The following is a 16,136-nucleotide window of genomic DNA, read 5'->3' as shown; positions in this document are numbered from 1 at the left end:
GACACTAATTAGCTAGAATTTCAGAAACTATTAAGATAACAGAGGGCTAAATTGGGTTCAATGTCAGAGACAGTGAAATACACCATGAATATGTCTTCTTTTTGCGTCCTACCCTATGCTGAGATCATCAGAGCACTTGGTGCAATTTTTGTCTTGTTTTCAGAGAAAGTGATGCATGCCTCATTTCTATAAGATACAGCATGTGTGCTCTCTCCCTGACTCAGCTGGAGGAAGAATTAGATTTTTAAAGTCAGTGAGAGTAGCTTTTCTCAATTTTCCATTGGAAAACTTAGTGGCTACTTTGATTCACTTAAAAGGTAAATAAAAATAATAATTTCTGAGAAGGGATGGGAAGTTCTGAGAACTTCCCCCTTTTCTCAGCTAGTTCTTTTATTTTCCTTTCTGACTTCTTTGCTGGAGACTGATAGAGGAAACTTCACCCTGGCAAAGACTGCTGCTTTACCCTTTGCTACATTTAACAACGTCTTTGTGGTGGCAGATGTGTATCTTTTTCAATGTATCTGACTGGCTTACAAACCTAAACCTAAAGCTCCAGAAAATAGACTGTCCGATGGCTTTTCCTTAATTAAAAAAAAAAAATAAAGTAATCAGGAGGAATATGTAGATTGTCCTTATGCAGTACCATACATAAATGTGGCCTGTTCCACTCTTCTCTATTTAGTATTCAAATTAAGAATAGATTCATTTTATTTTACCTTGCCTTTATGTTGATTTGCAGAGAACAGCCACTTGAATGGAAGGAGAGTTTTACATTTACTGCTTTGGAGGATAATTCTGTGTAGCTATTTTAAAGAAAAAAAAAATCCTTGTTTCCCAGGTGATTTTCTTTTTGAAGTTGTCATTTTGTTTAATTACTTCATTTTTTAACATTAATATGCACAAACATGGGATATATCCTCTTCTTTCTGTGTCAGTCAAGAAATCTTCACTTCTGCAACTGACAGTGGGACCAAGGTTGGAATATACAAACTGTGTGGCAGGCAGAGGAGCATTTGTAAGCCCCTCTGCTTGATAGATATGTCATTTTAACCTCTGCTTACCATCACTTCCCAAGTTTCATGAAAGGTTTCATCCAGTTACCCCCTGTAAGTTTTTATCAGTAATAACCAATATGCAATATGGCAGCATATGTCAATCTTCTTATATCAATAAGATACTGTCACCGTAAACATATTTTGGTGTGGATGTGCCAGCAGAGATTTCTGTCATTTTATTTCTATGCATCCATTTGTCTGACAAGCAGTCTATAAGCCATTGGGAGGTGGTTACAGCAGTTCTAAATTAAAAGTGGCATTACCACAATTGGGAAGAGGAAATAATTTTTATCCTTCTCTGTTCTGTAGCATCCGGATGAGAAGAGGCTGGAGGGGCTCTCCAAGCAGCTGGACTGGGATGTACGCAGCATTCAACGATGGTTTCGACAAAGACGCAACCAGGAAAAGCCCAGTACTCTTACGAAGTTCTGCGAGAGCATGTAAGCAAACTGTCTTTACAGCAGTCTTTCTCCTTTCTCTGTACAGCTGGACAGAGATCTGAAATGGAGCGATAAAAATAAAAGCCAAAAAGCCCTTCCTTGTTTTTCTCATCCTGGGCTTGACCCTTTTACTAGCACGGCTTCTTGAGTGCACTTAATTCTGAGAAACTAGAGGCTCCTACACTTTCTTTGGGCAGTTATTTTTCACCTACAAGGGTTTACTTCTAGGGACTGCTTCCAAGAATCCAGCTGCTCTTCAAAACTGGTTATCTATACATAGTTCTTTTTTCTAATCAGACCCCATTGTCTGTGAGTCAGATTTTCATGCTGACTGGATTTAACACACTAATACTTAATCTGCACTGAAAGAGTGTGAAAAACTAAATCTACTTAATACATTTACATGTTTTTCTTAAAGGAGGAATGATAGGTATTGAACTTAAAACACAAAGAATGCTAGTTTCTTTGAAAGACTTATTAGTTATAAGACTCAGCCCTCCAGCACTGCTGTAATGTTGGTCCTTTGATATGGAAGGTCGTGCATTTAAGGCAAGTTTTACATGCTCCAAATCAAGAGGCTTGGCAAATAATGCCATAAACAAGTATCGGCTTTATCATACCCTGAGGTCAAGTAGTCGTGTTATTGCTGGCTTAAAACTAGTTATGCTTTCTGTTAGCTGGGAAAGAAGTGTTAGACAGAAATGTCAGCACCAATAGAGGAAGCCTATTTAAATTTGAAAGTGAAACTTGGTTATTTTAAATCTATTTTTTTTTCTTTTTTTTTTTTTAATCCAAACAATTTTACATGATTTCATTAAAAATTACAAGTAAATAATTTTTTTAAAAAAAGTATATATATGTGTGTGTGTGTGTATATATATTTCTTTGTGGCATACATTATGGCAAAAGTGTGTAGATAAGAGCTGTGAATGCAAACTGGAAGGTGAAATCAAGCTGAAATGAGTGCCATTAACTTCTGCAGGAAGAATTAAGTCCCAGCTTCATTTAGAGAGGCCCATTGGGCGTTACTGCAAGATGTATACTTAATAGTAATGACAATACTTGTATCTCCAGAAAGAAGCAAGTTGGTGTGAAGAAGAAATGGATAGTTAGCTTTTCTCAGCTCATGGTTTGCAGAGGGTGCAGGGGGAGTTGCCTCTGGGGCTCCACAAGTACTATTACTCTAGAACATGCTGCTCTCTGTGTGAGCGCATTGCCCTGATAGCGTTTGCAGCAGTATAGCAGGTGCCACCAGGTGTCCTGTCATGCATGGAGTTGGTGGCAGTTAGTTGGAATAGCACCAGGAAGTCAGGGATCCCCTTTTCTCCCCTCAGTATGGCTATGAAACGGGTGTCTAGTTAAATCAGGGCACTACATGTGGTGCAGTATCTTTGGAGCAAAGAAATCCAGATCTGCTCAAGGCCAATAGCCTTTTCACATGTAGTTAATTGTGTGACATTTTGGATGAAGAATCCATGTGTGGACAGCTGCTACAGAGCTCTAGGGTGCATGAAGCACATGTTCCCATGGCAGAGATAGGAACGGCCGCACTCCAAACCTGCAGTAACTCGAGCACCAGTGGAAGGGTCAGAAGCCCTGACAGAGAGCAAAACATGCCTGTAAGTAGCCAGCAGGCATAACGTAAACAATGCAACAGTGATCCCCACCCACACCTTCAGTTGTTGAGCTGCTGTTGTCCTTCCAGAGAAGTCTTCCATTTTGCTGGCAGCTGAATTGATTGGCAAAGACTTGGGGAGAACAGTGACAGAACCCACAGCAAGTGTGGAGCTGCCTAAGAAGAGCTCCAACTCTTTTTACAAGCAGACAGTTCAATTTACTGCTAGTAAAAGTGTTCCTTAGGCACAAAATGGCTTATTCCATGTTGCACAGGAGAAGACAGACATGCATGAGGGGATGCAGACTGTTTCTGACTGCCTTATCTTTCTTGCCAAATGGATATCTTGGTTACTACATAGAGGAGTTTCAAAAGGGCAAAGGATGACAGTGAAATTTGATGATAAATGCACTCAGCTGGCATGAATGACACCCAAGATCCAGACCCAGACAGACTACAACAGTAACTTTTTCACTAGATTTCTCTTATTTCTCTTGCCCCAGATTTCTCAATTTCCCTATCCCATTTTCACCCCCCCCCAAGGTATTTCAGTTATGGTCCTAAACAGAGTGCAGAGCAGCTTCAAAATCTACACTTTTTTTTTTTTTTTTTTTTTTCCAAAACAAAAATCAAATAATTCTTTTTTCCTGGGTTTTATCATATGTCCTGGGAATTAGCATGTGGTAGCTATATGAAGAAAAACATAGTAATATGTCTGTAGGCACTGCCTGTGCAACAGTCTTGTTGTGAAAACAAATGACTTTGCAGTGACCTTAACCAGCAGTCACCTCAGTTTTGTCTCAACCTTCTCTTTCAAGTGAAGGTGCCACTTGGTTATTGGAGCTGTGGAATCCGCTGATAGTGAGACTTCAATGGCATCATGTACCTGCTTCAGATGTTATGGTGATACGTACCTATACAAAACATGAAATAGATGGTATCAGCGGGTGATGATTCATTATCCAGTGTTATTCAGAAAGGCAGTAATAAACGGGGTGCAGAGGTTTATTTTACCAGCAAGTTGATAGGTTGTTTCTCAAGGATTTGATGGTTCTGAAATGAAACTTGGAGTTAGCAGTAGGATGTTTGTAGTCACTGGAAAAGACACCCACCTTGTACAACTTCAGATTGTAATGCTCAGGTAGCAGCTACAGGAGTGAGTCTGTGCATAATGTTTCTTTCTCATTGGGAATATAGACAGTTTTTCTGCTTTCTTCACTTGATAGATCCAAGATGAATAAAGGAGAAGAACTGGCAAACTGTGCACAGTGGACTTTTCTACTGCTGTGCATTTCTACTGCTTTTTATTCCTTTGTCTCTGTCCTCATAGTGTAGCCTAACATCAAGAAAGAACAAGCTTCCTCCTTAACAAGAGGAGGGGAAGAACCTTGTACTCTGCTCTTTAAGCATGCGGCACATCAGAAAACACCAAGTGGATTACCTTGAATCTTTTCTAAGGCTTGTGTAATTTGTATGTTATTCATGGAGAGTATCTGCAGTACTTTACAAGGCTAAAAGTTGTTTCTGCCGAGGACTATTGATCTGCTTATAGGTGGGTGGCATAAATTGGTCCAAATGCTCTACGGACTCATCTGGAGCATAATTCTGGCACAAATATATTTAAGGAAAAAAAAAAAAAAAAGACTAGCCATTAATGGAGAGCAAGTTCCCAAAAATGTCTTAAGGGAGAATGTTACATCTGAATATAGAAGAATGGGAATTCCAGGCATGGAATAAGCTCATGGAAAAAAGGCTTTGAGGTATGCTACGGACAACTGGGACAATGTAATGCCTGGAATACCTTGAATGGTAACTTTGGTGACTGTCAGACAGAATGCAGGGCACACGAATATCTTTGTTAATATGTCTGAAAGACAATACAGTGGTGATTTCCAAGTGACTTCTAGGTTCTTGGCCGCTTCAGTCTGTTGTGCTGCTGTTGCTCACACTGCCAGTGCCTAGGCATGTCTGCTTTTCTCAAAGACTAAATAGCATAGAAAGAACAAGCATCGTGTTCCCCTCCCTTGCTGTCCAAAGCTGCTTATTAGAGATATTTGCATGGTTTCCAAGGAGGAGCTGGCAGATAGATACGTCCAAGAGTATTTTTTGAGTTGATGCAGCAGTCTGCATTTGAAAACATGGAAGCGTGCTGACTGATGAGCTAAAGATTTTCATTTATTTTTCTAAACATATTTGTGTAGAGGAAGTTTGGATAGTAAAGTATCTGTAAGTGGGGTGACTTTTAGTTTTGATGTAGGTGAAATAAGAGTCTCTATCTCGCCTCCTAGACAGAACATACCCTTTTCCCAGGGAAGTGAAACTGTTTGTGCATGTTTTGGGGGGGAAGATTGCTGTATGTATCTATCTGTGTACGTGTTTATGTGTATAGAGAGATATATACAATATAGAATACTTTTTCACTTGTGCACATTTGTGAAAATTTTGTGGGCTGTTTTGCAACTTCTTGGTCTTATTGCTTTTCTTCACTAGCAGGGTAATTCTCTTCCGCAGAATTGCACTAGAAAAATAACTATGCAAGGGAAAGAAATTGAGACAGCTGCTTGGTTGTTGAAATTCTGAACTGTGCTGATATAAATCTTAACAAAGCACATAAAGCACAGACTGATGAATTCTTTTGTGTGTAGCAGTAAAGCACTAGAAAACAAATAGGCATCAAAAATCTTCTAGCTCCAAATTTTGAGTGGCCTCAGGCCCACTTAAGTCAACTACAGAACACTGCTGAATACAGTGATCTTTGAGATACAAGCAAGAAGAAGTGGTAAATGATATTATGGGTCCATTTAATTCAGAGTTGTCAATACAGATTTTCTGCTGCTTCAGTGCTACATGCAACAGAGAACTGACCAGTGTTTCACAACTAGAAAAGAGAATGGGGGATGTCTGGAAAGCAGTGCTGCTCCCCTGGGATGAATGGCTTCTAAGTGTGAATACAAAGCATACACCCAAAATGGGAAGGAATTCGGCCACTGTCATATGTCTAGCTTTTCATATTTGCAGGCATCTTAAGATGACTTGGAGTCCTTCTTTGGAGAAACCCAAGGTTTCTTCCTTGGAAGTTTCTCAGGTTGTTACCTGCTGCAGGAATTAGTAGAATTTGTAAATTGCCTGAATGTTTAGACATCATGGAGGAAGCAGTGCATTGGGTGGCCATGTGGACCAGATGCTACTACACTCACTGATTTCAGGTTTCTTTTATAATTTTTTTTCTTATTATTATTGGCCACTGACAAGGTGACTTGGATAGATAGGATTCAGCCAGCATGAGCAGATGATTTGCTGCTGATGCATATGTATGGGACAACTCCTTATTCTCGATGTGCAATGAGTGGATTGCATGTATATGTATTTAAGGTGTACTTGGAGGTGATTAAGTATTTCACATCTCTTGAGGGAGCCAGGCTCTGCAGATATGTAGCCACTGAAGTCACTAACAAATTACCAGTATTAAAATCTGTTTCTTCTACCTTACTGGGTGCACTGTCTACTCGAGTGAAATGGAAGCTTAGATCTGCGGTTGTGAGTAAAGGAATTCGTAAGGACAGCAGTAAGGATAACTCCGCCTGAAAGCTGGTATTTGAAGTTAGCCCACAGATTAGACATTTTGTTTTTTAAACCTGACTTTAAGGAGTAGAAGGGTTCTGTTAGTTAACCATGACATGACAGGAAAGTGTGATAGTTGCTGTTTAATGGCATAGAGCTATCAAATCTCCTTTGCCTTCCTCTGCGGGTTTCCATGGGGCAGGAGTGGCTGTTCCTCCATGCTGTCATGGATGCTGGGCAGAACCTCTCCACTGCTGCCCTGGTCTGTTCAGGAGATCCAAAGCACTGGTAGCTCAACAAGCTGCTTGGTAGAAATTGCATGTCTATGTAGTATGTTGACAAAAAGGCAGAGATTTTTTCATGTTATCCTGGATTATTACTATTTCTAACTGGGCAGATACATAGTTCTGCTCCTCCCTCTCCCTCTAACTTCCAGCAGTGAGCTGTGTGCTGCAGCCAGGTGTTCCTGCTACAGGTGGTACTTCTGGTAGATGATTATAGCAGAGCAGTCTTGCCTGAAAGAGAAAGCATTGAGGAAAATCCAAAGTTTCTGGAACTTTTTGTGAAGTGGCAGTAGGAAACTGCAATGAGCCATAGTACTGAAAGACACTAATTAATACAATTTATTCTTTCTGGGCCACTTTGTGCTGAAGCAGTTAATAGAACTGATCAACGTTTATACAAGTGAAGAGTTGAGTCATTTGCATATTTTTATTGCTGATCCTTAACTTTTTGGCTTCTTTTCAGTATTTCAGAGATTTCTGTGACCCTGATGGAAATACCCATCAGCCTTTCACAAAGACTGTTATGATACTGGAGCAACTACTTTGTAGTTCTGGTAGTAGTGTCAAAATAATTGCGTGATGTCTGTACATCTCTCTTAATGCAGTTGATTGATTTATTTTTTTTATTTCCCATGGCCTTACAACAAAAGGAATTGAGCAGGAGGGGTAAGAGGAGGATTATTCCTTTAAGCACAGTATCTGGGCTTATAGCCCAAAGAAGTGAGTGCTTTCTCTCAGGTAAAGCAACAAGGTCGTTTCTCCAAAGCTGCTAACTCAGAATGCCAACCTGTTAAAACAGTGCTGTTAAGAGGGAGCGAGGGAAACTCATTATTTCTGAGCTTCTGTGAATGACCCAGTTGCACTGAGAGTTAATGTCAAGCTGAAAAGTTGCCCAAGCTAGCTTCTTTTAACCTACATGAGTATCAGGTCTAGGCAAGGCAGCGTGAACACAGATTTTTCTTTCAATCAATTTACCAAAGTGTAGCACTTCGCAAATTAAATTTTGAGGCATCCTACTTTATTTTGGAGAAGCTTTTCAGTGTTACTGTTTACTGTTGCTGTCAGTACGCTCTAATTGTGCCAACCTTATTACATCAAAAGGAGAGAGAAGGAACTGCTACATGATCTGTCCTTGTAAAAGAATATGCCCTTTTTCAAATGAGTAATCTGAGAGATCCCTATAATTTAGTATAAATCAACACTTTGCTTGTTTTGTTTTTGTCTTTGTGGTGTGATTTTTTTTTTTTTTTTTAATTTTTATTTTATCCCCCAGTCCACAGTTGTGATTTTTCCATGTGGCATCCTTATTGTTTTGTACTAGTTACCCTTGACAAACCATTAAAGGTTGTGTCTGACAGCCTTCACAAATAAAAAGCACTTTAATAGTGTTTTCTGAAGGTCTCTCAATATATATTAATTATTTTTTCCTTTAATGAATATCATGTAACTAAGTAGAACTTCATATATGGGAACTTCATGTCAATTACTCCTGATAGCTTGTATGCCATAAAGCTGCTGGTAAAGGTAAATTGGTACCTCTTAAATAGCCATAAAATGCTATTAATGGAGGAAGGGTGTTCTCATTTGTTGTTTTTGTTTGTTTGTTGTTGTTTTTTTTTTTTAACTGGTAGAAGAAGGGAGTAAGAAACATGATGTGTGATGTCTATTGTAAAAATGCTGGAGAAAGAAGAATATTAATTAATACCAATAATCCATTTTTGTTTTTATCAAAGGTGTGAGTTTCATCTAATACAGTTTTTGTGATGTGTCTTTCAAAAAATACCAACTTGAAAGTCTCAGGTCTCAGTTACTGTTTTTTTTTTTTAATTATCTTTGTCTTCGCAATAGAAACAAAGCTGAAAAATCAGGGTGCACCTTCATTCTCTTCCCCAGAGGTCTTATCTCCAATGGTCTTCACTTTGTGAACACTGGTGTACTACTGGACTCACTTTCTGTAGTGATGCTGCTACCTCCTGCCAAAAGGAAATGCAGGCACTACTGAAAGGATAATTCATTGAAAAGATAATTTGCTCCAGGCTTTGCTCTAGACAGATGATATGTATATAAAACTTGCCAAATCTGACTCTTCCAGCTGGGATAGTCTTGTTATCCAGGCAGGGCTAGTGCCTCCGCGTTGTGCCATAGGGCATGCAGCACATGCTTAGTGTCAGGCTATAAAAGCACTATGTTGGCAAGATGCAATACATCAGTCTCGCTATCTGTGAAACTGTGATCCTTCTTGCAGGGCAGAAATAGCAGAAAAACAAAAGCCTAAACCCACAACCCCCACACTTTGGAGCTATATTTCCTATCAATGTAATGGAAATCCTGGGCACTTGCTATCCAGTGTTCCAGCTCAGAGCACTGTGGATGTGAACCACTCCAAGCTAGTTGGTCTTCTGCAACCTTGAACTCTGTAAAATGTCTGTGAAAGGATTCATACATCAGATGATGTGGATTTAATGTTGGTGTTAGTGTTAGCAGCAAAGGCTAACTCTGATAATGCTCAAGAAAAGTTGTCTTTGAAGGGAATATAATTACTGTTGCTGAATCCTAAAGAGATGGGTTGCCTGTCACCATTCCCCAGTGTACAGCTAGACTGGTGTGAGCAGACCAAACTCTTCCACTGATGTTTTTAATTAGAATTTTCATTAGATGTAGCATGAAAGTATTGTGCTTTGCAGATGCAAATAGCAGGACAGTGACTGCATAGATACTAAAAGGATTGTGCAGGAGATCAGAGACAATAGAAGAAGTGCGAGGGTTGCCTTAGTAAAAGATAAAAACATACAGAAATGATGATTTGTACGAAGAAAAGAAACAGCAACTACCTGTCACACAGTGGAAGAACCAGGCAATACTTAATCAAGAAAGGGAAGAAGCATGTACAAAACTGAATAGTGAAAACAGTTTTTCACACCCTGAGTAATTAAACAGGATTTCATGTTTCTTTCATGGTATTCATTGCTCTCCTGAGGCAGTAAGTCAGCAGTAATTTGTAATTAAAGAGATGGCTGTATTTACTTCAGCAACTAGAATATTCAGTATTGTGCTGATAAATAAATTGTAGCCATAGTTTGCATCAAAATCAGTTGTGAAGACTAATTTTTTTTAACTGCAGAGTATCATGCATGCTAAAAATGGAGTGTGGAGGTAAGGGAGAGAAGAGCCATGAAAGCAAACTGTGTTGGCCAAACAAAGGGCATAGCAAGGAGTACGAGCTGAGGTGTTGGCAGAGCCAGATTTGCGAGGCAGGTGGGTGAGGGAGGACACAGGCTTTCAGTGAGATGTGGAGGGAGTTGGAGTCCATGAAATTGTTCTGGAACAGGGAAAACATGACCTTCACTGGGTGCCTGAAGGGTTTATTATAGCTGCAGGTAGCAGCAGGGAAGTTGAGATGAGTCATGGTTGTCAAAAAGGAGACTCTAATTGAAGTCATCTAGCAAGTGGCAACTACAGTGTAGAAAGAAGTAAAGACAGTCTTGTAATTGTGATCTGTGTAAAGTACTGCTATTTTATCTGTAAGATTTACATCTGGATGATGGGATTGATACAGTCAAGGAAATGTTTTTCTCTTGGTGTTATATCTAATAGCATCACAGAGAAAAAACAGAGAACTTGAATACAAGGTCTAATATGAGGTAAAAGAGAATGGGGCAATTATACTGAGTCTCATGTGTCAGCAAAACTATTGGTGCAAAAAGGCGTAGAGTCATGTATGGCTATAAAAAGCTACGAGAAAAATCCTGCTCCATATTACATCAGCGTGAGATGTTGCTCCTTGAGAATAACACTGAATAGCTCTGTATGGTACTGACTCATTTGTCTGGTAGCAGGGTACGCTGAGTGGAATTTGTTTCCCTAAGCCACGTTTGAAGACAGTGCGGAAGGGTATTGATGAAGCCTTTTCATTTAGTGTAAATATTCTTTTTCACATGCGATCCAGAGCTGGCTCACTGATGGCTTCCCTCTCAGAGAGAGAGAGAGGCTAAGACAGTGCTTGTTGCCTTGAGTTACATAAAATGTAGTAATTTTTAGCCTGAGGCCTGTAGTTGTTTTACTCTGATGGGGAACTGAACTCCACCACAACTGCCATCTCAGTCCCCCCTCCTCAAGGGAAAACCAGGTGAAAATACAATCAGAAGGGGTGTAAGGGTTGAGATAAGGACAGGGAGATTGCTCACCAATTACCATCATGGGCAAAACAGGTTCAGCATAGGGAGATTTATGTATTGCCTGTAACAAACAGGCTATAGCAGCAAGAAACTGAAAGCAAACTGGAAGTCTGCTCCTCTGTGGGCCTCTCCACAGGCCACAAGGGAACTTTGCTCTGGAGCACCTCCTGCCCTCCTTCTGAACTGACTTTGGGGTCTGCAGGGCTGTTTCCTATTTTCTTACTCTATCCCAGCTGCCGTTGCCCAGCAGTTTTTTCCCTTTCTTAAATCTGCTCTCACAGGGGCACAGCCAGCACTGCTCACTGGCTCAAGCTCTGGCCAGCAGCAGGTCCCTTCTGGGGCATTCTCTTCTCACACAGGCCACCTTGCACCACCCCTGCTATCAAAACCTTGCCACATAAACCCAATACAAGGTCCTGAACACGTGAATAATTTAATGGCTGGCAAAACAAGCAGTCCTGATTTAAAGTCATGAGTACACTGTGCGGCCACTGAGAACAATTTTAATCCTGCCCTAACACTTGCTCTCTGATGAATCAGGACTGAATATCACGCCTGTGCCTCCTCTCCAATGCACAGCTTGCTCAGCACTCATGCTTCCAGATGCCCAGACTGGGCGTCACAGCCGGCAGTTCTGTGATTTACAGTGGGTTTATGCCTCCAGCTTTGCCTCTGGGAGCATCTATATTCTCAGGCTTTGGACTATTCACACTTCTTTGATGGCCAGGCGGGCCTGAGTAGCTAAATTATATATTCTTTTATGGTTTTGTTGTGTGCTTTTGTGCTGATGCTTTCTCTCAGTGGCTTGTAGTGTAGTTGCACAGGCTGGCTCCAACTGTCATTTAGCAGCACAGGCTATCGCTGCTGCTCTCATAAGCTGTAAAGGTCCCTTCCTGACCTGTGTCCTCACCTGCCCGTTGCCTGCATTGGCTTGGCTGCACAGTGAGCTCATGGGAGTTAAATGTCACCCTGTGGCAGTACTCGCATCAAATGGGAAAGCTCAAGTTTTGGTGCAGCAGAGGAGGGAGAAGGGGTTTTTGTTGCAGCCGCTGGCCCCTTCTGGTGCAGCCAGGCAGGAGGACGTGGGCTGGTGGAGCAGGATAGGGTATGCCATGGGTGCCACAAGTGCATCTCTCCCTGCTGTCAGCTGTTTATAAGTGCTTAGATTAACAGTGGCTAAGAGAATGACTGCATTTCTGTTGAATAGCTGTTCCTATGAGTATGTTTACAACCTCTATCTAATCCTTCTATCCTTATTTCTCAATTTTGAATAGAAAAATACTGGGTCTGTGTCTCAGCTGGGTCTCAGGGCGTCTCTGTGCCCAGACACTGGTTAGGTGTCGGGAATCATCAGACCCCTCCCCTTGCTGTTCTGCTGGAGCAAGCAGGTGAAGATGACCATGCTGGTTCGTCAGATTATGCTCACTGTATTTCTAGGTTGTGCTGTAAGCACTTTTCATTTTGAATTTTATGAAATTCCCCTCTTCCCTCAAATTGGATTACTTAAAACTTTGATTTCCCTACTTTTATTGCCTTCTGTGACACATTTTTAAATAAAATTAAAAATTTAAATTAACTGATATGCTAGCCCTCCAAAGATACCATCGCTTAACATTATCACTGCACGTTAAGCAAGGTTATAATAAATTAACTAGATTTCTTTTCTCTTGTGGTTTGTGTGTGCTCATCATTATTTTATGTTATGGAAATTAAATAAATCTTCCCAAAGTTTTAGTTACTGTGTATACTAGATCAAAATCACAACTTCAGTATGGTAATTAAAGACAACTAGAGGCAAACTGCACAGACTGCAGTAGCTGCTTGTTTCTTATGTTCTGTGTGCCTTAAATTGTCCGTCTCTTGATGGTGGATGAGGCTGCCTCTTTAGTCAGTCTCAGTTTTAAATGAAGTTGTCAAATGTCTCAGATAGTGGCTTGAAAGTGAAAGAACACCTAGACAGACCTGGGATTTTTCAGAAGAGCCACAAGGGAAGTACAGGCTGAGTCTGGGATGCTGCAGACTTCAAGACTGCTTCTTATGCCTGGTAGGTGGGATGAGAATCACAGGGCTTAAAAACTGATTTTTGATGATTTGGGGAAGATCTTTGGAGAATTCAGTACCAGGATTTCTGTCAGTTTGTCTCTCTTGTTGCATATGAAGCTTTGGGCTTCTTTTTCCTCATCATTTGTTAGTGTGCTTGTCTGTGATACTGATCTCTTCTAAGTGGTAGTTTTCAGGTACTGATATCTCTAGTTCCTAAATTACTGTCACCTCTGATTTTTTTCTTGACTTGTGAGTTGGAACATAGACTGGATTTAAAAATATATTTTATTACTTCTAAACTTTGAAGGCTTTTTATTTCTCTGAAATGTAATTTTCAATAATAAAACCATTATTGCCAAAGTAGCATAGCAAATAGTGTAGAATAGTTATTATCTGTTAAGTGAAGGTCCTATTCACTTCTCAAATCCATAATGATGCTCGTCAGTTCTTTATTTAATCTGCGATATTGCCTTTAAAAGTATAACAGCTGTATGGAAGGGGGGAAGACAGCAAAAACACTTACCTCCTTCCCTCCCTTTCACAGCATTCTTCTCTTTTCATTACTTTCATCCTGTATGTTTGATGTTTGTTTCCATCATATGTCTTAGTGATTAGTTAATGATTATTGCGCAATATTTGCCTTATACTTTGTTCCTCCATATTGCTTCCTCTTTTCTTAGAAAGTTATAGTTCTTTTCTGACTACGATATTTTCTTTTTCTTTCTTTTTTTTTTTTTTTTTTTTTCTACCAGTCCAAACTATGCTTTAGTTTGACCTTTTACATATTCACGGTATGAAAGTGGCATGACCAATATTAGCTTAGGCAGTAGTAACTTTATGAAACACATTAAAACAAGTATTTATTCCCGGAGAGAGATTGTCAGTTTCAGAATAAATCTTCCATTCTCATGTGGATGTAGATCTTTGCTTTATGAGTAAATGCAGATATCCACCAGATAACCATCCAGAATAAGTCTTACTCTTATTTTCATTTAATAAAAAGGACAATTCAGGTACCATTTTTACTCGATTTCTGCTGTCTTTAGACTTATTAGCTGTTCTGCATGTGTAGAACTGGTAAATGTTATTTGCCAACTTTACACTGAAACCACACAGATTTGGCCCAGCTGGAGGTTCCCAGAGATGGCTTTTGTAGCAAGTTCTTCTCTTCCATAGGAGATTACAAATTGTACAGACTTACTTGGTATTTTTCAGTCTCTACCACTAAACAGAAATTTGAGTATGACTTACCTGTTCTCTATGGGTTGCTAGTCACAATCAACACGTATCAAAATATCTTGCACTCTGAACGGTAGTGGCAGTAAGTTTTTATTTTATATGCAGCAGTCAGTGAATTGGCATGCAAGTCCTTACTTCTCTGTTCTCCTTCTTATTTAAGTTGTCACACGGTTTTCTGCTGCATTTGATTACCTTTCATTTTGTAGATACGTGGACTATGTGCATCTGTTCACGGAGATGCAATTACAGAGGAGAATTAGCTTCCACAATGTTTAATATTTTTTCTTTACAGGCACTTAACTACATTGCTTTCTGTGTTAGCAAGTTGTCTGATAAAGTATTTTCATGCTCTTTGGAGGAAGCTGAACTGATTATTTGCTTAAAATTTAAATAGTTTGCAAGCTAGTGTGGCAGCTTATGATATACAGTTCTCTTTTGTTTTCCCCCTCCGTTTTCTTTAATAAAAGCTGAAAGCTCTAAACTGACCTGGGTCAAAGTAATGCCTGCTTAATGCTGCATTTGTATGGCTGTCAATCAAAATGCATTTATAGAAAGATTTCCCTTATATCTACATGGAAATAAATTTTTGACTTGGCAGAATATTTTTTATGCTTATATACTTTTAATATATAGGCATAGCATCCATGTATATCCAGAACTGTAAGGTAGGTGACACAGGAGTACTGCTCACCACAAAAAAGGCAAGCAGTGGCCTATGACTGAGAGGATACTGGCAGTGGCCTCAGCAAGAAGATGCACACAGTGCAAGTAGAGGTGAGAAACATCAAGATCAATACCAGTAATTGTCCAGCACTTGTTTTAGTGGGTTAAGAACTAATCTGAAGCAAATGATATAATGCTGGAGGAAAGTAACTTTCAACATGAGAAAAAAAAATGGAAACAGGTAGTATAATGTGGTCTAAAATGATAATTACCTGTCACAAAAGTTGTCTTATGGATATATGTTGGTCATCATGGCTCAGACAACATTACTAGGCAAAAAGCACAGAATCATCCAGGTTGGAAAAGCAAATGCAGTTTGGAAGTTTTTAAGTTTTTATTACTCTAAAACTGAAAAAGAGTGGGACACAGTGTCTGTTGTGATTGCTGCAGGGAAAGTGAAGGGCTTTTTTAGAAAATGTAGGTGACTTGTGAGATTACCAGTAAGGACAGAGAGTAGAAGTTCAGGATGGAATGACCTTGGGTCTGATTTCTCTCAAAGTCTCCTGTCAGCTGTGTGCTCTGAATGTCACTGATGAGGAAAGCAGTTCTGTCAGTCAGAGCACAGGGGAGAGTTCATGGCAGCAATGTCTGTTTTCTGTGTGTTCTTCCTATGAGCTTTCCCATGATGATAGTAGGGCAAGATTTGGCAGTGCTAACAGATCTCTGAGGTCTTATCAGAGCTTTATTTCATGTTGTTCTCTCCTGGATGCCTTAAGGGCAGTTACATAACCACAAAACAGAAGATATATAACCTAGAAAGAATTAGCAGAACACCTACTGCATTGTGCATCTTTTGTGGTCTAATTATATAAACATGCTCTATTATTTATAAAACTGCATCACTGTGTTTCCTTTCCTTTTTTTTTTTTCCTGCGCTACTAAATTTTGTTCGTAAGACTTTTAGAGCTACACTTTGAGCATACAGATTTAGGACAGGGTTGGTCTCAAGTGGCACTGTAACATTAAATATTAAATAACTGTTTCAAACTGCAGCCAAGAGG

At 39.8% G+C, this 16,136-nt stretch overlaps 1 protein-coding gene across 1 annotated transcript in view; it reads left to right on the top strand.

Annotated features, from left to right (window-relative positions):
• Window positions 1-16,136, top strand: part of CERS6 (ceramide synthase 6) — a 116,765-nt gene that overhangs the window by 34,819 nt on the left and 65,810 nt on the right. The window contains exon 3 of the mRNA XM_032189884.1: window positions 1,365-1,495. Within this exon, the coding sequence (XP_032045775.1) occupies window positions 1,365-1,495 (131 nt within the window). The remainder of the gene's footprint in view (window positions 1-1,364; window positions 1,496-16,136) is intronic.

This window comes from Aythya fuligula, chromosome 6, assembly GCF_009819795.1.
Source record: "Aythya fuligula isolate bAytFul2 chromosome 6, bAytFul2.pri, whole genome shotgun sequence".
NCBI classification, from domain to species: domain Eukaryota; kingdom Metazoa; phylum Chordata; class Aves; order Anseriformes; family Anatidae; genus Aythya; species Aythya fuligula.
This window is presented reverse-complemented; position numbering and strand designations above follow the sequence as displayed.